General features: G+C 39.9%; 1 protein-coding gene across 2 annotated transcripts in view; it reads right to left on the bottom strand.

Annotated features, from left to right (window-relative positions):
• The window catches only part of plxnb1b (plexin b1b), a 143,469-nt gene that overhangs the window by 48,863 nt on the left and 68,603 nt on the right, over window positions 1-26,003 (bottom strand). For both annotated transcript variants that reach the window (XM_047582956.1, XM_047582957.1), the window contains exons 3-5: window positions 10,281-10,369; window positions 8,940-10,107; window positions 4,772-4,954 (exon numbers count right to left, since the gene is read on the bottom strand). In XM_047582956.1, the coding sequence (XP_047438912.1) occupies window positions 4,772-4,954; window positions 8,940-10,097 (1,341 nt within the window). In that variant the 5' untranslated portion in view covers window positions 10,098-10,107; window positions 10,281-10,369. The remainder of the gene's footprint in view (window positions 1-4,771; window positions 4,955-8,939; window positions 10,108-10,280; window positions 10,370-26,003) is intronic.

The raw sequence follows: 26,003 nt of genomic DNA, 5'->3' as shown, positions 1-26,003 counted from the left end.
TACGTTTAAAATGAATTCAAATAAAACTGTGAACAATGTCTTGGATATATGAGGTTGTCTTGCCTGAAAAACCTGCAAAAAAATCAAATCTCTGCGCTTCAGAGATCAGTCTTTATGGGAGTAAACCAAAACTTGTTTTTGAGCTGAAGTTTCTACAATGATACAGTCTGTCAGGCCATCGAGTCAGAATGTAACAGGCAGATATATCAGCATCAGAGTGAAAAACCTGTTCACATCGAAGCCGCGTTGAGCCGAGCCGATAAAATCCCAGGTCGATTGCCGAGTCATTGACCTGGGTCGTTTGAGCTTTCTCATGGAAAACATGGGTTTTTCACTCGATGTGAAAGGGGCTAAAGTGAAATGGACCAAAAGGTCCTCAAAAGCTAGAGATCATGCCGAGATCCAAAGAAATTCAGGAACCAATGAGAAAGAAAGTAATTGAGATATATGAGTCTGGCAAAGGTTATAAAGCCAATTCTAAAGCTTTGGGACTCCAGCGAACCACAGTGAGAGCCATTATCCACAAAGAAAACATGGATAGTGGTGATAGTGGTGGCCAGCCGACCAAAATTACCCCAAGAGCACAGCAATGACTCATTAGAGAGGTCACAAAAGACCCCTCAACAACATCAACAGAACTGCAGGCTTCACTTGCCTCAGTTAAGGTCAGTGTTCACAACTCCACCGTAAGAAAGAGACTGACCAAAAATGGCCTGCAGGGCAGAGTTCAAAGACCAAAACCACTGCTGAGCAAAAAGAACAAGAAGGAAACATCTTGATGATCTCCAAGACTTTTGTGAAAATACTCAACTGACAAGAAAAAAGTTCAATCTTTTGGAAGGTGTGTGTCCCATTACATCAGGTGTACCAACACTAAAATCTGGTGGTGGTAGTGTGATGGTCTGGGGTCGTTTTGGTGTTTCAGGACCTGGAAGACTTGCTATAATTAATGGAACCATGAATTGTGCTGTCTAACAAAAAATCCCGAATGTCTGGCCATCCGTTCTTGACCTCAAGCCAAAGTGAACTTCGGTTCTGCAGCAAGACAATGATGCAAAACACACCACAATAGTCTTGGTTTTATATAGCGTTTTTCTACCTATTGGTATTCAAAGCGCTTTTACAGTCACAGACGGATCTACCCATTCGCTCACACAAGCACACACATATTCATACACTGGAGCGACACACTGGGAGCAACTTTTTTTTACTATTTAGATTTTAGGGGCACAAGCAGAAAATTTAGGGCCGCACAGTAAACCAACTTGCAAAGTAAATATTCACATTTCCTCTCATTTTCGCTGTATTACTGATAAATACTTTGATAATAAATGCAGAAACTATAATGTTTTATATTCATGTTTTATTGTGTAACCGTTTTGACACAACCTAAACATAATGTTATACCATAATAAGGTTTTGTCAAAAGCAGCCTCTTGTCTTCTGGAACTTCTGGAACTGGAAGTGAAGTTGCATCTTCATTACACAGGTCCTGGCACATTTTATGTTTCAGACTGGCATTGTGTATGCCCAGTGTGTCGTGTTTTAATCATGTAGTGCCAGTATTATCAGCAAATTTTGTGTTCCCTGCATGTTGTGTGTATCGACCAATGGTATCACAGCAGAATTTGCAGTTCCAGCTGTGTGCCTGTTTTTTCCTCTAATACGTCAATGCGTACATCGCAGGTAAACAATGGACACCATGGGTGTATTTTTTTTAACACTTTCAGTTTGATGTTGACCTGAAGAATGTACCGGCCAAACCCACACTCTTTTCAAAAGGCTACTAATATTAAATAAATAAGTCTCTTGCACAGAACCCGATATCTGCCACCAAATCTCCTCTTCTCCTAAGATGCAGCTTGCGGATTACCAATTGCCATGATCGTTGAAGAAGTGTGAGATATTGATATAGACGCTGTATGTAAACACAGTCCCACATGCATTCCCAGGGACAACCCGCTCCACCTAGTGAGCCACGGCATGACTTGCTGACATGCTGGAAAACCCTCCAGTGTGACTGAATTATAACAATTCTGCAAAGATGAGTGGGCCAAAATTTAGCCACAGCCCTGTAAAAGACTCATTGCAAGTTATCTCAAATGCTTGATTACATTGTTGCTGCTTAGGGTGACCCCACCGATTATTAGGTTTAGGGTGCAGTCGCTTTTTTACTCAGAGCCATGAAAGTCATGTGGATTTTGTTTTCCCTTAATGATAATTTGTTGTAATAATTTAATGTAATGTAAATTTAATGTAATTTGTTGTACTCAGACAAATTATAACTTACTACTTTAATTTACTATAATTTACTACTTTACTACCTCCATCTTGCCTCTGACCAGAAAAAAAAGGAAAAACTGTGCATTCAAAATTTAAATCTTGGCTAACTCTCATTTTTCTTTAATTAATACTGTGCTCTGCTCTATCTCCACCAGTTACAAAGAAATAGAACAGAATATTGGAGAGCTTCTCCTTTTAAGTGCAAAAAAAAAAACACAAAGATTGTATTATTTACAACAATTTACAGTTAAGTTAAAATACTGAAAAAAAAATTGAAAATATACATAACATAACATTAGAGACAATTGTCTCTTATGTTAGGTTGTGTCAAAACGGTTACACAATAAAACATGAATATAAAACACTGTAGTTTCTGCATTTATTATCAAAGTATTTATCAGTAATACAGTGAAAATGAGAGGAAATGTGAATATTTACTTTACAAGTCGATTTACAGTGCGGCCCTAAATTTTCTGCTTGCGCCCCTAAATTTTCCGTAAGGGGCCACTGTGCCCCTAGTAAAAAAAATTAGTCTGGAGCCCTGAAATATAAAACATGTCTTGAGTTATTTGCTTTATTGGCAAAATTGTAAATCTTAAATCCTTCAGATCATCAAACAAATTAAATTTTAGTCAAAGATAACACAAGTAAACACAAAATGCAGTTTTTACATGATGGTTTTCATTAAGGGAAAACAAAAATCCAAACCTACATGGGATTTTGTAAAAAGCGATTGCTCCATGGAGGAATTCTGAGCCCATCATCTTTGCAGAACTGTTGTAATTCAGCCACATTGGAGAGTTTTCCAGCATGAACCAGCTTCAGTTGAGTTCATGAACAAATCTGGACATTCTCCTTCAGGATTTTTTGGTAGACAGCACAATTCACGGTTCTATTTATCACATCAAGTCTTCCAGGTACTGAAGCATCAGCCCCAGACCATCACACTACCACCACCAGATTTTACTGTAGTTATGAAGTTCTTTTTCTGAAATGCTGTGTTACTTTTACGCCACATGTAATGGGACACACACCGTCCAAAAAGTTCAACTTTTGTCTTGTCAGTCTACAGCGTATTTTCCCGAAACTCTTGGAGATCATCAAAATGTTTTCAAAACTGAGACAAGCCTTTATGTTCTTTGTGTGGCAAAATTTTGTGGAGCGTGTTGTCCCTGAACCGAAGGGTTAGCGGTTCGATCTCCAGAATGTGCCACATGCTGAAGTGCCCTTAAGCAAGACACTGAACCCCCAGCTCCCAGTGCAACTGGCACTGTGGTGTGTGCCTGTATGAGTGAATGGGTGGAAGTGTAAGTGACTGTAAAAGCGCCTTCAGTACCAATAGGTAGGAAAGCGCTATAAAAGCAAGACCATTTATCATTTTTGCTCAGTAGTGGTTTTTGCCCAGTCTGTTTCTCATGGTGGCATCATGAACACTGACCTTAACTGAGGTAAGTGAGGCCTGCAGTACTGTGGACGTTGTTGTGGGGTCTTTTGTAACCTCTTGGATGAGTCATTGCTGCGCTCTTAGGCTAAATTTGGTTGGTTGGCCACTCTTAGGAAGGTTCACCACTGTTCCATGTTTTTTCCATTTGTGATACTGGCTGTCACTGTGGTTCACTAAAGCTTTCAAGGCCAAAAGCTGTCTAATCTTTTCCAGACTGATAGATCTCTATTACCTTCTCTCTCATTTGTTCCTGAATTTCTTCAGATCTCATCATGATATCCAGCTTTTGAGGATTTTTTAGTCTACTTCACTTTGTTAGGCACATCCTGTTTAAGTGATTTCTTGATTGAGAACAGGTGTGGCAATAATCAGGACTAGCTGTGGCTAGAAAAATTTAACTCAGGCGTGATAAAACACAGTTATGTTTTAATGGGGTGCAAACACTTTTTCACACGGGGCCATGTAAGTTTAGATTTTTTCCCTTAATAATAAGAAACTTTAAAAACTAAATTTTGTGTTAACTTGTGTTATTTCTGTCTTATATTTAAGTTTGTTGGTGATCTGAAACATTTGGTCTGATAAACATGCAATGCAAACAAAATAAGAAACATTTAGGCAGGTGTGAAAAAAAATGCTGTAAACTAAGAATGCTTTCGAAAGTTTTTTTTTGGGACAGTGCTGGAAATGTTAATAGTCTATTTTCATCAATTAACAAAATGCATTTAATGAACAGAAGATAAATATCAATCAAATACAACATCTTTTCTCCACACCTGCCTAAAATATTTGCACGGTACTGCACATATAAAACTTTTATCCAAATAGGGTCTCAGGTCAAAATAATGAAATAAAGTTGTGAAGCATCTTGGAATATTATTTTAGACTTCCAGCAATAACGGCCCAATCTCTGCATATCATCGTTGTTAGAACACAAACATGAGCCTGGATTTTCTGTGTGTGTATTTGAACTTTCATCAACTTTTATCTCAGTGCATGCTCACAACCTGTCTGTACATGCCTTAGAATCTGCTGTGGCCTTGTTACCTTGTGGAGGTTCCCTTTGGAGTCTCCCAAGAAGGCGATGGTGTGTCCCACCCTCACGCTCACAGCTACAGCAGTGAGACGGGCAGACGGGCTGTCCAATATAGTCTCCATTTCCACGGCAATCCGACTGGCCATGGGGCTAGGGGTGTGGTCAGAGCCACAGGGGTAGGCATCCAGGGTGTTCTGAAAGAGGAAATCCAGCAGGGAAGTCAGTGAAATGAGAAATTGACGAAAAAAACACATTATGTCACACATAAAATATAAAAAAATATGAACTGTGCTACTCGGTTTGTGCCCTTCCAAGTGATTTGTTGTTAATTCTCAGCAAGTAGGCCGTTCGCCAAAAATATAAAAGCAGTGTTCTGATTGTGGTATGTAAAATTCCACCAGGATTTAATGTGATGAGGTCGGGCATTAGGAAACAAACTACAACAATAATCCAGCAACTTCTGTACTCTGTGTTTTAAAGCCAGCACAAGATTTGTTTTTGCTTCCATCGTCCGGCTGTAGGGCTTCTTTGCTCTGGCAGTGAGGTTGTTGTTTTTTGTTCTCTTTGGTTTTTCTTCTGTGGTAATCTTAACAAAAAGAAAGACACCCAATGGACCTGAGGGAACCACTTGTTGAGAGCGGCTAGTTTTTGATGGACTTCATGTTGTTGGCAGGGTTGCTGAACTTCAATCACACATACGAGTATTAATGAAGTTAATAAAACAGCCTGTTTGTTCACATGACGTTTAAATGTGACCATTGCAATAGTTATCAAGTTATGACGTCCAGTCTAGGAACATGGCCAGGAAGCAGAAAATGTTGGCATGTCCCCAGCTCGCTTTGGCCAACAGGAGGCCATGATTACACTGTAATGACACAGCTGCTGAGTACTGTGCAGACTGCTATCATCTGGACTTGTAGCCATAAATACTAGGAACAGTAATCACCACAGGGGAGTAAGAAAATAATTGAACTAATGTTCCGTATGAGTCCTAAAACCTGATCATAAATAACAAACCACATTCCCAGTGGCATTAGACCTCTCATGTGAGAGCCCGTTCCAGGTGCAGATGGACAGTCCTGGCAGAGACTGAGCAGGGGATGAAAGCTGATTTGTGTGTTCTTTGTGTACAATGATCCAATCCAGATTTGACATCCTAATCACACTGTAAAGCTCTTTTCAGCTCCAAATTTCTCATCATTGTTTCCCCTCACCATATGGTTTGCTTTGAGTTCTTGTGAAAAAAAAGCTGCTCCTCCTATTTTCTGTCCACTTATTTCCTTTACTTTTCTTTGTAGCAGCCCAGTGGGTCTTTAATCATTCTTGTCAGTCCATGTTAATCAATGACAACAACCACAATCCATACTGTATAGCTAATGAGAGCAATCAATGACTCCCGTGATTCACACCTTAGTTACCTGATCTGCCTACCCTCTGTCCTCTACAGCCATGGGCTGTAGGTGGCTGCATATCCTTTGTCTCCCTCAATAAGGAGAGAAACTTGCAGCACTAACAATAAAAGGATACAACAATTAGGGCTGTCGCGGTATACCGGTATTGACTATAAAAAAAAAAAATAAATATCGTGTTAAAAATGTGCATATGACAGTATTGTGTAAATCCTGGCTGCCCAATTTAGGGTTTGGCAAGCGACCATTTATATCTGGCCCGCGCCTTGCCTACTTTCCTCACCAACAACTAGTGCGGATCAATACTGAAATATCGATACTTCTGAGTCTTTATGCTCTAAAATCGATTCTTAAATCAAAATGTCGATACTTTCAATAATTCAGTAATCCGAGGTAATGTACGAACACAGTGGAAAGTAACTAAACTACTACTAACAGTTGTGAGTAATAATGAGTAGTCTTTTTTTCTTTTTTCTTTTTTTTAGTGGTATTAGCTCGGCTATATAGAAAATGAGGCAACTACCTCAATATACTTTGGAGTATAAAATATTTTTTTATTCGTGGCATCGAACATCACAACCAACAGCACACAGAATCTGTGCTCGCTCGCAGCGGTTGCTCTCATTAAATACCATTTATTGGTGCACTTCCACTCCCGACCAAAGAATAATACTGTGATGCATTGATGGTAGGGTGGTGCTGTTGAGCTCCTATCAGCTCAAATCCTGTGAGACGAAGCAAACCAGCAGTGAGTGAGAGGATGCAGATGGAGCGGGCCTAGTAATGCTCCATTTCTGTCTCCAAATGCTTCAATTATTTTTCTTATTTAAAGAAGACAGATAGATGTTCAGTATTTTTTAAACATAAATGTAAAGTACAATAACCAGTGTCATCATTTTTCAAAATTTATTTGTGATAGTGTTTATTTTGCACATACATGCTAACTTATTGTGTTGTGTTAACATTTTGGCCCATGTCCTCCCCCTGGATTCAATTTTGGCCCTCCTAGTGTAAAGGATTCAGTGCCACTTGAACACAGTGTGTGTTTCGCCCGCTTTCTTCCATTCTACTCTTATTTTGGGTGTAATCCATCTCTCAAATGAGTTAAAATGACATAAATTAAGTTAAAGATGCATTCCTGGATTTTGCCATTATTATTTAGATTTTTGTTGATATTGTGATAATATTGTTAGTTATTATTATTATTTTCTTGTCCACAATAAATAGGAAGTGAAAATCTGATGTTCTGAAAAGCCTAACAACAATACTAGCCCACAATTTATCTGCAAAAACAAACAACCAGGATGCAAACAACTGTATCATGCTAAAGTCCAGATTTTGAGTGCTGCCATTAGGAGACCTAAATCAATCGCCCCTCTGCAGCATTACATTTATCTGTTACAAAAATACTGAATCTAATTTCCTTCTCTCTCATCCAGAGGTCAGTTTGCCAGGAGAGCAAAGCCCCAGACAGCTTCAGATGCATGGCTGCAGCTTTGGCAGCTGTCAGAGCTTTTATTCAGCACAGTCATCAGTGGAAATATAAAAAATCTCTTCTCTAAAAGAGAAAAAGAATTAGACGGAATGTTTGTTCTTTTGTAAAGAGTACAAAGATGTGTGCGTGAATGTTAAATATATACAGTCATTTAGTGTGTGGTTTACAGTATTCACCTACATCTATGTGAAGATACTAAATAAAAGGCCAACTTTACTCATGCAGGCAGACATTTTTCTTTAGGAACACTGTCACACAAAACATACAATTATACACACTGACACAGAGAAGTGGAGTGTTGGCACTTCTGTCTTTCTCAGAAGATAAACACTGAGCAATTTCACTGGAGAAAATTAATTACCAATGTGTACTCTACTGGTAGCTGAAAGAGGGAGAAGGACAAAACACTATACTTTCTTGCTTTTTAATAACCAACACTATAGCTCTCCACCACATCCACATTATGTGGGATAAAAACTGTTTTTTTATTCAAACTAAGGGCCTGTTCAGACCTTGCATTAAGATCCGATCTGGCCAATCCGACCACATAAAACACAGATGTAAACACCCAGAGGAGATCTCATTTGAGAGATCTGATCTCTTACCACATTTGAAGCCATATTCCTTTGGTAGTGTGAACACAATGAGTCCTGAGTCACATTAAAGACCTCCATTACTCAACAGGGGTGGTCTTGCATCAGTGGACTTTAAGTGATTCACTCAGACAAAAAAAATCAAAAATATACAACCGCTATTATGAATGATCACCTGAAAAGGAAAAGGCATTGTAAGTGATGTCTGTTCATTAGTAATGAAGGTCTCTTATAATATTCTGTCCTTGAAGCTGTTAAGAAATAAATAAATCTGTGAGAATTCACAAAGTATTTATTTACCTTTAATACCAGAGATTACTGTGCATATAAAAAATTCCAGGGTTGGAGTTTTAATCCAAGTTTTGTGCAGGTCTAAGTCAACAGTGTGGACGTCAATAAATAAGAATTTAACGTGTGAAGCAAAAGTCACATTGCACATACATAAAACGGAGCTGTTCAAATATTCCACTGCGGCCCAGATGATGTCAGGGTTTATTTACATAAAGAGAAACTGAGATCAGATCTGGAGACACATGTCAATGCCAGGTCTGAACACATGTACCTAAAGCTGGTTACTTGTAATCAGATAGCCCAGATCAGATCTAAAACTAGGTAACTGTGATTCTCTTTGTTGATGTCACCAGTTAGAAACAAACTAATACAACAAATCTATTGATCTCACCTCTGGCAGGTTGGCACAGTTGGATTTGACCTCATACTCAATGTATGCTGCGTCTACTCCTGCTTCTTTACCCATCTTCGTGTAGCACAGGTCTCTGGTAGAGTTGATCCTGCGTTCCACATCTTTAAGGTTAAACATGCAAAGTGCTGAGTCCTCACTGGGCAAAGCTGATGAAGCGAGGTGAGTAGAGAATACACCAAGAAGAATCTCTGAGCCTTGGCTCTCTACCATGTCCTTGGAGAGCCCCAGCTGGACAGCTTGCAGAAGGTTGTAAGTTTTACCTGCCCTGGAACGACATATCAAGGGTACTTCCACGTAAGAATAGTAGGCCTGGTCATCTAAACATATGCGGGAGATGTATGTACGGTACTCGCGAGATTGTGACTTGAGGTCGCGCCGGTAGAAGAGGAAGTACACATGCTGACGGTGTGTGAATGAAGAAACAAAATGATGGTCATATTCTGAAAGACGGCCAGCCACTGCCAATTTGGCCGTTTCCTCGTAGGAGAAAACAGGTTCCTGAACGAGGTTACGTGTAGATATAGGTGGATGGCTGCTGGTGTAACCCCGCCCCACAAACAGCATTGGTTGCCTGTCAGGATGTGAACGAACCACCAGCCCAACTGTACTAACATTGGGGTGGTTAGCTGCTACATACTGAGTATCCACTGGCCTCTCAGTGGAGAAAAGCACTGTATCTATTGAATGCAGACTACGCTTCTGGCAAATTCCTTGGCTGACACTCCCACAGGTAATAAGTTCCAGAGAGTAAGGGTTAACCAGCAGCAGCTTGTTGTGGTTGCTCGTTTCCCTTGCCTGAGGACAGATGCTTTCCATTACAGGAGGTAGGCACTCCCGGCTGTCTGTGATGGGTCCAGTGTCAGCCTGGAGCTCAAGCTGGAGGAATCGATTCAACTGAAACAGGTGATCTCGAGCCCCGACATAGACCCAACCTACTGTGGGGTCAGGATGCATGGCCAGGTGCTCAAAAATAGTGTCATTCCGTATGAAGGTGGGATAAAGTTCAGAGGGGGAGGAGTTTGATCCTCGGACAACACCACTGGGAAATGAAGTTATCGGCCAGCCAATGGCGAGCAGAAGAGACAACAGTGTTTGGACTGGCATCACTGAAAGACAACGCACCGTCCCCGGAGGCATAACTGCAGAGCTGAAGGAAAGAGAGGAAGAATACCGGGGGTCAGAAAGGACGGTTGTATGAAATCTACCCTACAACTCTGAAACTGATCCTTATCATAGACTTTATGACGATTATAGACTTTATGATTACACAAAGACAATCAGTTGTTTAAACAATGTTAGGAATATTCTTAATAAACTCACCATTTGTTTCCAGTGTCGTTTTACAGAGGTAGTCCACCTCTTGGCCTCCCAGCAGATCAGGTTTAAACAGACATGCTACTGGGTACAACCTGTATAAGAAAAGAGAGATCCATCATTATACTCTACGTCTGGGCAGCCAGTTGTGATTTACAATATTAAACACAGAAATTAAACAACTGATACCACATGGGTCAATGACAGGTCTGTGGTATGCTGCAAACAGCATCACTTAAATCCACCAAAGTTAGGTTCATTCCCACATTGAAATTCCTGTCAGCTCTATGTCTGTCTGACAACATCCATTTTTTTGTGGGTGAAAAGGCAGAGACAAAGTGAAGTAGTGTCAACCTAAGAGGGTCTTTCAGTGAGGTACACTAGGATACAAGCTACAAATCCCACTGGTTTAAGAGTCTCTGCCATAAAAAAGGCGGGAGGTACATCGAGAGCAGTTGAGTTCCCATAATAAGTCACCTGGATTCTATGGTTTTATGCTTACTCTGTGAAATACTACTCTTATGACATTTCTTCCTTTTGATTGTGCATAAACTGCTCATCCCACTAATCAACCCCCTCTTTCTATCTGCTATGTAGTCCTCCATGGCCTTCCGTTACGCCACCACTTCAAAAGGTAGACTGGGGGGAAGAAGACCAAAAACTGAAAAAGACACCCTTCATCACACTAAAAAGGAATCCAAAATATCTTGGCATGCTGAAGCATTCAGAGTTCCTTTGGAAGTAAGGGGCCAAGCCCAGCTCCTGAAGAACAACTCCATACCATAATCCCCCCTTCACTAAACTTCACGTTTGGCACAATGCAGCCAGATATGAACTGTTCTCCTGGAAACTACTAAACCCACATTTGCCAGATGAAGAATGATTCGTCACTCCAGAGAACGTCTCCACTGCTCTGGATTCCAGTGGTGGCATGCTTTACACCACTGCATCTGATGCTTTGCATTACACTTGGTGATGTATGGCTTAGATGTAACTGCTCAGCCATGGAAACCCATTCCATGAAGCTCTTTACGCACTGTCCGTGAGCTAATCTGAAGGCCGCATGAAGGTCTGTAGTGATTGCCTCTGCAGAAAGTTGGCAATCCCTGTGCACCTCAGCATCCGCTGACACTCTTCTGTCATTTTACGTGGCCTGACACTTTGCGGCTGAGTTGCTGTCATTCCCAATTGCTCCCACTTAATACCACTATAATACCACTGACAGTTCACTGTAGAATATTTAGTAGTGAGGAAATTTCACAAATGGACTTGTTCCACATGTGGCATCCTATCACAGTAGTATGCTGGAATTCACTAAGCTCCTGAGAGCAACCCATTGTTTCACAAATGTTTGTAGAAGCTGTCTGCATGCCTACAGTAAGTGCTTGATTTTATACAACTGTGGCCAAGAAAGTGATAGGAACACCTGAATTCAGTCATTTGGATGGGCAAGCAAATACTTTTGGCAATATAGTGTATGTTAATCTAACCATCTTCTCCAGAAACTCTCAAAAATCTGCAGCCTGTCCCATCACCCTTCCAAGAGAAACAGACCAACCATATCCTCATCTATCTCATATCTCACTACTGACGAAAGCAGAAACAAATGGTATATAAAACTAGAAAATTCCCTCTGGGAAATTTTGAAGAGGCTACAGGGGGCTAATGCCGGGGGTACCGTCTCTGTCAACATAGGAGTTAGCACAGTTAGCCTACATTAAGCACAGTTAGCACACAGTTAGCACACTTAACCCTCATTTAGCACAGTTAGCTTACAATTAGCATAGTTAGCCTACATTTAGCCCAGTTAGCCTTCATATACTACAGTTAACCCACATGTCACACACTTGACCCACATGTCGCGCAGTTAGCACACTTAACCCACATTTAGCACAGTTAGCACAGTTAGCCTGTGTGTGAGAGCATGTTTGTACATCCTATTACTCTTCCTGAGTGTATCTGTAATTGTAATAACATAAAGTTACCTGTGTGTATGTGTGTGTGTGTGGGTGGGTGAAGGTGAGGACTGCGCGCTTGCACGCGCATGTGTGTGTAACTAATCACAAAATTACTTGTGTTGTGAGTGTGTGTCTGCGCGTGGGTGAGGAGGGAGCGCTTGCGTGCACATGTATATGTGTAACTGTAATCACAAAGTTACCTGTGTAGTGTGTGTGTGTTGTTATAAGTTAGCACAGTCAGCCTACATTTAGCACAGTTAGCTTACAGTTAGCACAGTTAGCCTGTGTGTGACAGATTAATGAGCATGTTTGTGTATCCTACTACTCTTCCTGTGTGTATTTGTAACTGTAATAACATAAAGTTACCTGTGTGTTTGTGTGTACACGTGTGTGGCTTGATTACGCGCGCCTGTATATCTGTAATTACCTGTGTGGGTGGGGAAGTGTGTGTGTTGGTGTGTGTTGTTGTAACATTAATGTATGGGACACAGGGGTCAGCTGCATTAACAGCAGAGACATCTGATTAATTAATTGGTCTCAGCTGTGGCTCAGAGCTGCAGCTCAGGGGTTGACGTGGCAACTCAAGGTGGTCGTCAATGACAATGCAAGCACGTGGAGCCGGGACACAGAAAAGAGCTACATTTCCCCCCTTTTCGCTGGTCTCACATTTTGGCTTACTGTGATAAAAAACGTACCTCCTATCAGAAAAACAAGCAGACCGTGGGCGTCGTCCTGAAGACTTTGATATGTTTTTTTGTCATTGTAGAGTAAATATTTTGGACACACTCGCGAGTTAAAGACAAAGGTCCCTTCTCCTTTTCTAAGAAAATCTTTACATTGGAGTGAATAAAGAGAAGACAGGTACCTTACCGCGAACAGTTCACAGGCTCACAGTTTAAATTCTGTGCGTCCCACTGCTTTGCCGAGCACATTGTGAGAGACACAACAAGTTTGTCTACAACTGTGTAAAAAATCATGTGTCTAGTGTGTAAATTGTGGCCGGGACGAGCGTGGAAAGAGAAACATTTCAGGCAATTTCAGTACCAACATTCTGCACTCTAAAACAAGATTTTTCGAAAAAGATCATGGTCATTGAACAGTGATTGATCAACAATGATAAGACCTATCAAAACAAGGACATAATACACCAATACACAAGGCTTGTGTCTACGTTTTAAACTTCAAATGAAGTCTGTAGGTGAAAGTATGCCTGAGCAGTAGACCTTTGAATTTTTTTTTTTTTTGTGTCGCGAAAAATTCGTATTTCGGATAGAAAAGAAATAGCGCACCATTCGCGATCGAGACGCACGTTTTGATATATAACTTGTACAGTTCAAAGAGCTTCGTTCCATAACTCAACGGGAAAAAAAAAAAAAAGAAGAAGAAACACACGGGATAACAATAGGGGCTCTGGCGTTGCCCCGTAGCCCATAAAAACAAACAAAACAAAACAAAAAGTATAGTAAACTGGGCAACAGCCACTAACAAAAGGTTGCCCATTCCTGTAAAAAGTGAATAATCCAATCAGGCTCAGCTTCACTGAGAGTTTTGGACACATGGGAACAAGAGAATGGACTCTTGATTCAATTCCCCCACATTTGGCCTCAGATTGAAATATCTCTTTGGAGGAGCGGAGTAGTTTCAGCAGGCCAAAAGGTATGAAAGTGATGAAAAATGCAAGGGAATGCATGCCTGGAATTGCTTTTATCTAAATGTCTATTCACTTTTAGGTAATGGACTCAACTTTGTCCCAGCACTGTCTGCAGAAACAGTCACTCCTCTGATCACACATGATGAAATATACAGTGGGTGTCCCAGACAGTGGAGGATGCAGAGATATTCAGTCTAACACAGTGTTAGCAACGATAAAGATTTGTTCATTTGAATGTACAAAATATATTTAAAATATGAGTATCGTTATTTACACCGCTGTGTAATCCACCATCAACTGTGTAAATATGGATGGCAGAACAGATCCTCTACAGTGCAGCCAAAGCAAGCAATCTATTAAGTGTGTTACATGTTTCCATTTCTAATTCTAGATTATTCCATAAATTGACTCCTTTAATTGATATACATCTTTGTTTTACATTTGTTTGTACCTTTGCTTTTGTATACACACAAAATCCCTCTTAGTTCATACCTACTGGATCGAGTCTGAAACATCCTCTGGATGCCATCTGGAAGCAGATATGTATTTACCTTATACATAATTTGAGCATTTTTATATTTCACAAGATCATTGAATTTTATGATCTTTAAGTTGATAAAAAATTGCTTATATTTATACTTGTTTGTTGAATCTTGATAATCAGGCCTGATACTTATACTTATTACTCTCTTTTGTAATATGTTTTGTAATAGTTTTATACGGATTCCCCAACATCTACACAATAAACAATGTATGGCTCAACAAAAGTTTGGTACAATATATGTAGTGAATATTTTTAGATGATGTCTTATTTAATATTTAGATATTTTGTTCTTTATATGTTGGTTTCCAACTTTTTTTGTCATCTATAACAATTCCTAAAATGTATTTACATTAACTCTTTCTATTTCAATATTCTCTACCATGATTCCGTTTTTGGTATCCAAATATTATATATTTAGTTTTACTTAAGTTCATGATCACTATAAGTTGCCATGCCAACCATTCCCTGAAGCAGTGTGGGCGGTTCCATGTGGCTCTAATCTCAGACCATACCGCGCATACTCTGGCTGGTATCGGCCGATACACTGTTGTGTTTGCGGATACATACATTCACTGGCCACTTTATTAGGTACACCTCGCTAGTAAAAGGTCGGATCCCTTTTGCCTTCAGAACTGCCTTAATTCTTTGTGGCATACTTTCAACAATGTGTTGGAAACATTCCTTAGAGATTTTGGTCCATATTGACATGACAACATCACACAGTTGCTGCAGATTTATCAGCTGCACATCTATGATGAGAATCTCCTATTCCACCACATCCCAAACGTGCTCTATCAGATTGAGATCTGGTGACTGTGGAGGCCAGTTGGAGGTGATATGAGCTTTGTGTCATTGTGCATTATCCTGCTGGAAGTAGCCGGTTACTTAACTTTTAAAAAACCGGTTCCAACTGGTTCAATACATTGATATCACTAGCCTTCATTCTTATCAAATCCCTCTATCGATACTTTTCGTGCTGAATCTTTACATCCCAGTCCAGAGGGTGGTGGTAATGTACCTAAAATTTGTTTGCCAACCACCATAAACCAAAGCAAGGAGAATCTCACTACTTATCGACACAACTCTGCCGGCCATTAACAACAAGCTACGTGACCACCTGTTAGTCCTTTCATCAGAGGTATCTGCTTTTAGGTTTACCACAGACATAGGGAGTTCATCTGTTTGTCCGATGTCACTGCTTAGCTGTACTGCACAATGGGTCGACTCCAGTTTTAATTTTCAACCTTGCATGTGCAACACTTTCATGGATCTCATACGGCAGAGCGTGTGAAACAGGCGATCGAGGGTAATTCTGAACAGTTGGGGAACAGAAAAGCAATGGGTCCATGTAATTTTGCATGACAATGGGCGAAATATGAAGAAGGCCATGGATGACATGGGAGTACAGAGTACGGGCTGTGTTGGGCACGCTTCAACTTGTTGTGCACAAGGGTTTGCTCTCTCAGCGCAGCGTCACAGACACACTGGCTAATTCCAGTAAGATTATAGGCCATTTCAAACATTCTCCCATGACCTATTCACGTCTGGAGGATATCCAGATTGATCTGAATATAGCAGTCAAGTGCCTGCAGCAGGATGTGCAGGTTCGTTGGAACAGCAGCCTCTACATGCTACAGAGAATTCTGGAGCAAAAGCTCAGTTCTCAACATCTATACAGCTGACCACAACCTCTCTGCCACACTGACAGCTAACCAGTGTACCCTGATGGAAAAGACAACTGAAGCGTTAGCTCCCTTTGAAGAACCTACCAGGGATGTGAGAAAGGACACTGTAACTGCAGCAGATCTAATCCCTGTGATTACAGGATATTTTTGAGTATTATTTTACACTATTTATTTCCCTTCTATTTATTTTTTAATTAAAGAACATACAATTTTTATTTTTTCCAAGTAAACCATTTAACCATCCTATCGTTCTCTCAACAGCCCTCAGAGATGTCATGTCTTGGTAGCAAACCACTGACCAGGGTGTCCGAACCATGAAAAGTACTCTCCTAGAGGAAGTCGAGACGAGCAAGTACAGTAAATGTACCATTTGAATGCCATAATAATCATTTTTATTTTATTTCATGTCAGTCACCACCAGTATGAATTATTGAGGTCAACATCTATTTTTTTCCCTTTAATTTAGATTTAGCTATGTTAACGGTTAGATGATTTTTATTCAATTAAGTAGATGTAAGGCAGTTCCAGGACCGCTGTGGTACGTGGTGTCTTGCCTTCATTTTTTTTTTAATTGTGGGATAATTGTTACTCACTGATGACAGTTGGTATAGTTCATTCAGTGAACTGGCCATAAATTACCTCGTTAGATAGAACGGCCGTGGTATGTGGTGTCTTGCCTTCATTTTTTTTTTAATTGTGGGATAATTGTTACTCACTGATGACAGTTGGTATAGTTCATTCAGTGAACTGGCCATAAATTACCTCGTTAGATAGAACGGCCAGCAGTTCAGAACCATGAACTCCAGCGGTGGGGAACAGTGTTTTCTGACCAAGACAGCATCACGGCACCAGGCAATGTTGATGTAAACACGGAGCCTGCCGCCGCGGGTCTTACCTTCCTCAACGATAGCTCTGTCTGCTCGGTAGCATGTTAGCCAGCCAAGCTGTATAGTGCCATCTGGAACACTGCTGTTGAGCCATGTTTCAACCAACATAAAAACACAGAACGCTCTCACAGTCCTTTGAGTAGAGTGGAGTAGTCTGATCTTGTTTGTTGTCCAAGGAGCATACATTGGCCAGAACGATGGTGGGAATCACCGGCTACCTCTTAGAAGTGGAGTTAAGTGCTTCAGTTTTACTTCTGAAATGCTGCACTAGAATGCATTGTAGAATTGTTGAGATTTTATTTTACATGATTGTTTATCTAAAAAAAAATATATTTATTTAAATTGAATTAGTTTAAATTGTTATTTTGTGCTGCACCACTGTTAAGCTACGTGTTACTGTTAATAGATTTTATTTAGTTTGCTTAGTTTAAATCAATACTGCACTTACAGGAAGCATGACTGGACAGAAAATGGGAAAAAAATGGACCATATACAAGACTCAAAACGATGATACTGGACCGGATTAATAATCGATGGATGCAATAATCTGAATGATTGGAATATTATTATACACTCCCCAAACAGCTTTTTTTTTTTTTAGTTTAGTTCTCTGAATTTGTTTCTGTGGTTGCAATAATTTGCCAATAAAGATGTAAGTGAATTTTTTTATTCCTTTCTCAGCCAGGAAGGGTACGGTTGCCACCAGATCATCAGGATGTGCAGATGCCGTCCTTCAGCAGTTGGATACATTCTGCAGAAATACAGACGAACCAACAGCTTGGAAGACAAACCAAGATCTGGGCTTCCAAGGGTTTCTTCAGCAAGAAATGACCACATGATCTGCCTGTGCAGGGAAAACTGATGAATGACATCACAGGAGCTCCCACAGAAGGGGTCAAACCAAACTGGTGTCCAGTAATCTGCACTGTATGTGGTCGACTTTTAGATAATGGCTTAAGGTCCGACAAGGCTGACAAGAAGTCACTGATCAATTAATTAAATGAGTGAGCCTGGTGTTGTTGGGCCCAAGCACACAACAACTGGACAGTCGGGAATTGGAAGAAGATTCTGTGGTCAGATGAGTCCAGTTTCCAGCTTTATCTTATAGAATGTTAATAATTTAGTTTTGTTAGTTTTTCTTGTCAACAATAAACAAAATAAATAATTTGTATTTGTTTTTGTCTGTCTAATGCAGCTACACCTTTTGAAACACAAATATTTCATGATAATATTTGAGACTGTAAAATCTTAAGGGTGTCGGAAAACTTTTTTCCATCACCGTATACTACTCTTGAGGCTACAGTTGTGGGACGTGTGGAGGATGGAAAGTGAAGCCTACCAAAACTCTACAATGCAACAGGACATTCCTGAGAGGCACATTCAATTGACTCATCATCCACTTCATTGAGTCCACCTTTTCATTCATTTTCAATTCAGTTATCCTAAATTCTGGAGGAGACAGAGGAGGACCACAGCAGGGAGCAGAACAGAGCACATTTGAAGTAAAAAATCTGGCAGAGAGACATAAGTGGAAAAAAAACAGGGGGTTACAGGAAGACAATGGTGAAATGGGAAGAAAAAAAAAATAACGAAACGATGAGGGAAATCACCTCAAACAAGTACGAGCAAGCCTCAGTGCTCAGTAAGGACTGATGGAATGTGACTAATGAAAATAAGCCAGCGCGAAAGGGGTGGAGAGATGGAGGGAAAGGAGAGGAGAAGGAGGATGGGTAGGATGCCATAAATTACAGTGCCCATCCAAAAAGCCCAATTGTACAACCAGTCATTTGCAGCACACGGGGGAGGGGGAATTAGAACAGGTTTCTAATTAGTGACCAGAGGATAGGGCTATAATAAGACGTCCCTTTTTATAAACTTCAAAAATAAATAAATAAAAGCACTCCAACATACATACACATATATACAGGAGGACAGCAAGGCCTTGTTGGAACTCAGCCATCTCCTTCAATGTTGAAAGATACAACTAATGGGTACTACGAGAACTGTAGTCAGCTGCTTTGATTTTTCCTACCAGTTACAGGCTACAAACTAATACAGCGAACACTGAACGAATGTTCAGACTCAGCAGTTAATGGACAGGGCTTTCTGAAGCTGTCCTGTGGTGTCTGGCAACAGTACAACTGTATATTTTTTTTTACACAGCATTAAATATTCTTCTTATTATATAACTTAAATATCTTTCATATCTATTTCTATGCAATGAAGCTACTGAACACCAAATTTCCCTCAGGATAAATAAAATATCTATCTATTGGCTGAGGGGAGGGTCCTCTGTGGATCCTCCCATAGATACCTAATCAGTTTGGGATCTAGTGAATTTGGAGGCCAGGTCAACACCTTGTGCTATTCTTCATGTTTTTTTTTAATTTGTTCCTGAACTGTTTTGTGTGTGCTTTTGTGTCAGGCTGCATCCTGCTGGGGATGGGTTGCCTGGTCTGATCTATGTGGGTGGTATATGTCTAAGTAACATCCACACGAATGAATGCCAGGTCCAAAAGTTTCCCAGCAGGACACTGAATTGTCACAAGATGGTTAATGTTATTGCCTTCTCCTGACAGTGGTCATAATATTGTGGCTGATTCTGTGTTAATGATTGATGTGGTCATGTTGACATATGAGGAATCATGTGTGGTTACGCATTTCCTCAGTCACAGATGTCTTTATTTACCTTCATTACCAGGGAATAGGGTACATATGGAAACTTACAGGGTTGGAGCATAATCTGAGTTTTGTGTAGGTCTAACTAAACTCAGAGTAGACATCAATAAATAATAACTGGTGTGAAGCCAAAGTCAAGACACACACACAAACAACATCTCTGTTTTCAGTTCTGGAGGAGTGGTAGAGATCCATTAGAGACATCAGCTGTTAAAAAATTTTACTGCACCCTAGACAAAGTTAGGGTTTATTTACATACAGAGAAACTCATCAGATCTGGAGACACATGTTAATGGTTTGAACACACGTACCTAAAGCTGGTCACTTGTGATTGGATAGCCCACATAAACAGGCCCATCCCCTGCTCAAACAGTTAGGTTCCCTCGGTTAGGTTATGCTTTCAAAAGAATCTACCATGCCATTAGGTCAGTAAAAACACTGGCCTGACTGCACTACTCAGTTTCTTCCACCTCTGCCTGTAACGCACTGTTGATAGCATTGCCAGCCACTAAACATTAGAACTTTCACTTTGCATTCCATTACTCACACAGTATTAAAGCAAATCTTGGGGCAACTACAACTGCACATTACCACACAGACAGCAAATTGTTCTGGCTTCCTGTTACTCATAAAATTATTTCCTCTCAGTACAGATGAAAACTCTTTAGGATTTTATTAATATCTTCATTCTGTGTCAAAACACTGCATATCCTGCCCCATTAACTGGTTCACTGGCACTGGCGCTGAACAGGCACGGCTGGCTGGCTGACAAGAAGTTATTTATAGGTAACCCCTCAACAATTGCCACCCATCTCAAAGAACACATTCCTGCTCGGCTGATGAACTTCACAGAGAGCAAGGGCTGAGGAGGAGGGAAACTGTGGCTCTGTGCTCTCTTCCGGAAAACATCATTCTAGAAATTAAGACATGAAAGTCTCTTTCCAGGATGAAGGCCATTTAAGAGAGTCCTTCAATGTCATGACACCAGACTTTTTCTGGACATGTTTCAGTGGTTAGGGGAGAGGGTTAAACTTTAAGGCCCTGAAAAGGGAAAAAATAATTATCCCGGGTGTCGGTGTTGGATATTCCGATCTCAGGATCTCCTCCGCATTTTGGTGGAGCTCAATAGCTTGGAAATATTCAAGTATGAATCAGTGTTTCTCTGCATTCGGTTTATTTAAACGCTGCACTTAACTGAGCCCAAGCTAGATGTGGTGTTGTCTTTTTTTTATCTTCATGGAATTACACATCATATCAGCGCAATCTCAAATTCAGCCCACAAGTAGAAGGTGTGTAATGATTTGACAAATTTACTCTCTTGAAAGGCGAAAGTTCCCTTTTTCCAATATTGGGGTTGATCTAGGAACCTAGGTTTTATCTGCTGTTGAGCATAGTGGCCGGTTCAGACCATTAATATCTGATTTGGGCTATCTGATCTAAAGAGGGCAGCTTTAGGTATGTGTGTTCAAACCTGTCATTAACATGTGTCTCCAGAACACATCTCATTTTCTTTGTTTGTAAAGAAACTCCAAAACCATCTGGGGCAGAGTAGAATACTTTGATGATGTGTCTGACAGATCTGTAACGCTGCTCCAGAACAGAAAACAGCTCTGTCATTTGTTGTGATCAAACCACACTTTAGTTTTAGCAATTCACCATCAATATTAGTTGCTGTAAATCTCCCCCAAACCAGAAAATATTTTTAAAATGTTAGACACTTTGCATATATCATTAATATATAAGATAAATAGTTTGGGTCACAATATAGACCACTGTGTGACACCGCAGGTAGTGTTCAAGTACTCTGATTTATGGTTACCTAATTGGACAAACAGCTGCCTATTACTGATATAACTTTGCAAGCAGGTGAGTGCTACACCATACCACTCCATTTTCTTGAGCAATATGTCATGGCCTTACACACTGTTTTGTCAACTACTTTTGTATATTTGTTCATTGTCAAAAGCCTTCTTTAGATCAATGAGAACACCTACTGCATATTTCCCGTTATCAGTGCATACTGTTATCTCTTCCACTAGCTCCATTAGAGCCATGGAAGTTCATCTAGATGATCTAAAACTGCACTGACTGTCATTTACTTATGTTTGTCAATAAAATCATACAGTCTTTGCACAAATAATTTCTCCAGTATCTTTGAGAACTGTGACAGTGAGGAAGCAGGTCTATAATTTGTTAACAGATTTCTATTGTCAGCTTTGTATAATGGAATCACTTTAGCCAGTTTCATTTTACTTGGGAGGGTGCCCGTTAAGATGCATGTTAAGTTATTATTTATGGGGGTGTAAGAATGCATCATGAGACAGTTAGAAATCAATACAAATGTGTGAAGATTCAAATCAGCGGAGATGAAAAATGAATAGCGATGGCCTTTTTAAACAGCAGAGGGCGTACTCTAGTTTTGAGTTCATTTGACCATACTTCACTACATAAAAAAAGGGATTCTCTTTAATTTGTTAAGAAGACAGTATAAGTTCTATATCTAAATATATTTATTTTTTTTGAAATGCATTTATTGCATAGTTTGTGTTTTAAACCATTCTACTTCTGAAAATATGTTTTCTGTCTGAGAAATAATTAAAGTAATCTTTTTCAGTCATAATTTGTCTGCAAACTCAATCGAATCAAATTTTATCGGTAACCCCATATTGGAAATCATATCACATCATGAAGTCAGTGTATCCTTATGTCTCTATTATTTACAGATCTCCACCCTGACGTTAGGTAATCATAACACACGCAGCTCCTCCTAAATTCAGGAGGAAATGACGCAGTGTGCAGACAGTGCACAGTGCAAGTTATTTAAAAGCTGCAAGGACACAGTATTGTAAAATCTGAACAGACCCATAGTGGCATCTCGTCTTTGGCCCTGAAGACTAAATGACAACCAGAAAAGTGAAACAGCAAAAACATCACAATGACACAATTAATTAGGAATGAGTGAGAGTGAGAAAACGCTACAACAGATCCACAGGAAATAATAACTGACTCTTTGTCCCTTAGATATAAACAAAAGCTGTAGCCTCTGTCTCTGGTCCACTGGACCACGGTGCCAGCTGCTTAAACTCACTGTGTAGAAGGGAGAACAAAAACATCTGAATGTGTATGTGTGTACGTTCATGAGGCAATGACTTCACTGACAAATTATAGCTTGTGTATTTTACATGCTGATTATGGTTAAGGAAAACTATGCACACATTAGTAGAAAGAATGCAGAAATGATTCTGACAGAGAGCGAAAAGAGGGAAGGACGAAAGCTATTTTTCCAGGTCTGCTCACTTCCATCAATGTTATGGTCAGCAGTGATGAGTGTGCAGGCAGCTGGAAAGGGTTTACTGCCTCAACACACTTTTGGAAATACAGTATCTAAGATGATGAGAAGCTCTGAGAAAGAAGGTACACAAGATGCCGAGTTGTAATATTTGTAATACAACAACCTATTAAAATCAGGTTTAACATTTCTCAACATCCAAGAGTTTTCCAGTAAAAAATGTAATCGTCATAATATGGTCAATGTTATATACTTCTACTGTAGGTCATAATGTTGTGGCTGATCAGTGTATATCTGAAGGTAAAATAGTTTTCATCTATTCCAAATTCAAAGAAAAAAGTATGCTTTCACAGTCTTTTTCCAATTGCGTCACACTGCCACACTAATACACGATTTGCATATGTACAAATTCATCAGTCATGGAAAGAGTAAATACATACTATATACAAAGGACAGATAAATGATGAGGTGCAATAATATGAATGATTAAATGAAAAACCATGAATGATGAATGATGAAACCAGAGTATGGAGTGTGCTTGCTTTAAGTATTTACCAGACCCTCCAGCAATGGTTCACCTCAACCTGCATTTCTCTGTCTCACCAGTTAAAATGTTGGCTGGGGCCTTGTAATTCAGCTGGTCTAACGTGCTCTGAAGGCACACTCACCCTGACAGGCTTATCTTTGATTTGAAGCTGTTTGAGAGTCTGAACAAAGCGGCTCCATATAGCTGCTCCATATTTATGACTCCAGTCACTGGAAAGGGGACCAGACCCACACATCCCTCAGGTCTTGACAGCTTGTTAACCCTACTTGGCTTTGCAATCCAGAATCTCATGCTGGTATGGCACAATGCTGACTCAAAACTGTAGTGTAGCAGCAAAATTCACTGGGATTGTGTTTCCAAGTAAATGTGAAGAGAGCTTTATTCCCAGTAAAAAGTTCTCTTCAGTTAAAACCAGAACACCTTTCTGTCTCTTCATGTGTAGATTCCAAGGGAACAACCCCCAAATTTTCTCACCTTACTTACGATAATCCTCCCAGAGTTACAGTCTTATTGTATCCGTTTTGTGAGTTCGTCAAAGACCAATGAGCCAGACGTCTTCAGATCTGGCATTGAGCCTGTCACTGAACGCAACATAACAAAGATGACTTGTTTTGTATAAACCCAGAGAGCCACAGAGTATTCCACCATGACAGTCTGTACATTCACAAAGTAGATAAATTATATGTTTGCATGACTGTGAAATATATTCTACTAATTTATCTCCAATCTCGTTATACACTGTATAATGACAATAAAGGACAATGTGTTACATGCAGAAGTGTCCTTGAGCAAGACTGAACCCCCAGTTGCTCCCAGTGCATGGCAATGGTGTGTACATGTGTGTGTGCTTGTGTGAATGAATGTGTAGATGCGTCTGTGACTGTAAAGTTCTTTGGATACCAATAGGTACAAAGGTGCTATAAGACCATATACCATTTATTCTAAATTATAAGCAATGGAAAAGATGTAGGCTTTCAAGAAATTTAAATATAGGTGCAAAACACAATCACCACAGTCAGGTTCAGCTTTGGTAAATCACACTGTGTGCGCTAAATACTTTATTTGCATCTTCTCCGCCCACTATTTTTCACATTCTGTCACAAATGCCTGTGTATGCGTATTCATTAAGTCTAACACACTAAATAGACAGCGCGCGCTATTTTGCCCGTTTGATAGACCCAACCCTCATAGCGCCCCCTTTTCAGAAATCTAATGGCTGACGTCACAATGGGTTTGTCCATAGTATATACAGTCAATGGAAAAAACAAGTCAATTTTTTTTCTACAAGGAGGTTATTATAGGCAGAAAAAGTAATACTGATTGTTTACTACTGATACTGAGATTTTGCTTTAGTTAATTATTTTACACTAGACTAGACTAGACATACAAACATGTTATATGATGATGATTGCAAGTTGCCTTGCCAACCGCTCCATGAAGCCATCCCATAGGGCCGCGCGAGAGAGGAAATAAGTGTGGGAGTGTCTTTGGTAACATGGCTTGCGTAAATGTAGACATACATTAAAAGCATTTTTGAAGGTAAAACCTCTTACAAGTCATCAGATACTGTCAGCATATTAGTTCAATAACATATGTTGGTGGTCTGACTACATACATACGTACAGACAGACAGACGCTTTATCAATCCCAAACTTGGAAATTTCACCGTTGCAGCAGCAGAGTACAGGCACTCAACACTGTACATACTATATATATATATATATATATATATATGTAGATATATATATACGATCAGGAAAAACACAATCAACTATATACACATTATTTACAGAATTATGAAAATAAGTGAATTGAAACAAAAAGTGTATACAAGGAGGGAAAAGAAATAATGTACAGAGTGTTATCTGTCACATGCAGCTGAGGAGTTGAACAGGCGTATCGATTGAGGCAGGAAAGATTTTTTTGAAAGCTTGGGGCCTGATTTAATTTTAGGGTGCATTTGCATTAGGCAACTGCGTCGTGCTTTTCCCCTAAAGTCCAGATTCTACTCCCAAAAAGACTGATCTCTAAAGGGCAGAGATTTTTGTTCATTTTTTTTCAATCAAACAAATCAAATATGTTGTTACATGATCATTAATGATTAAGTGTATAGGTGAATTAGTCCTATGTCATGTTTGGGAAATTGCACTGATCAGGGAATGCATGTGCAACTGTTTTTATATGCAGCTTGTATAGTGATATCCCACACTTTTTTAACATCATGGCAGCGCACTGGCAAGACTGTGACATCCGCGAGCTGCTCTGCATCTGAGGAGAAGAGGAGATTCAGTAGCAGGTATCGGGCAGTGATTTATTCAAATATCAGCAGCCTTTTGAAAGAGCAGGGGTTTAACCGGTCCATTCTTCAAGTCATCAACAAACTCAAAATATGAACAAAATAAGCCATGCTGTCCATTGTTTATCTGCAGTGTCCTGCAGTTAAATGTGTAACGATGACAGTGAAGTCAGACACGGGACTTCTGGTGATG

The sequence above is a fragment of the Mugil cephalus genome, chromosome 4 (assembly GCF_022458985.1).
Source record: "Mugil cephalus isolate CIBA_MC_2020 chromosome 4, CIBA_Mcephalus_1.1, whole genome shotgun sequence".
Lineage (NCBI taxonomy): Eukaryota > Metazoa > Chordata > Actinopteri > Mugiliformes > Mugilidae > Mugil > Mugil cephalus.
This window is presented reverse-complemented; position numbering and strand designations above follow the sequence as displayed.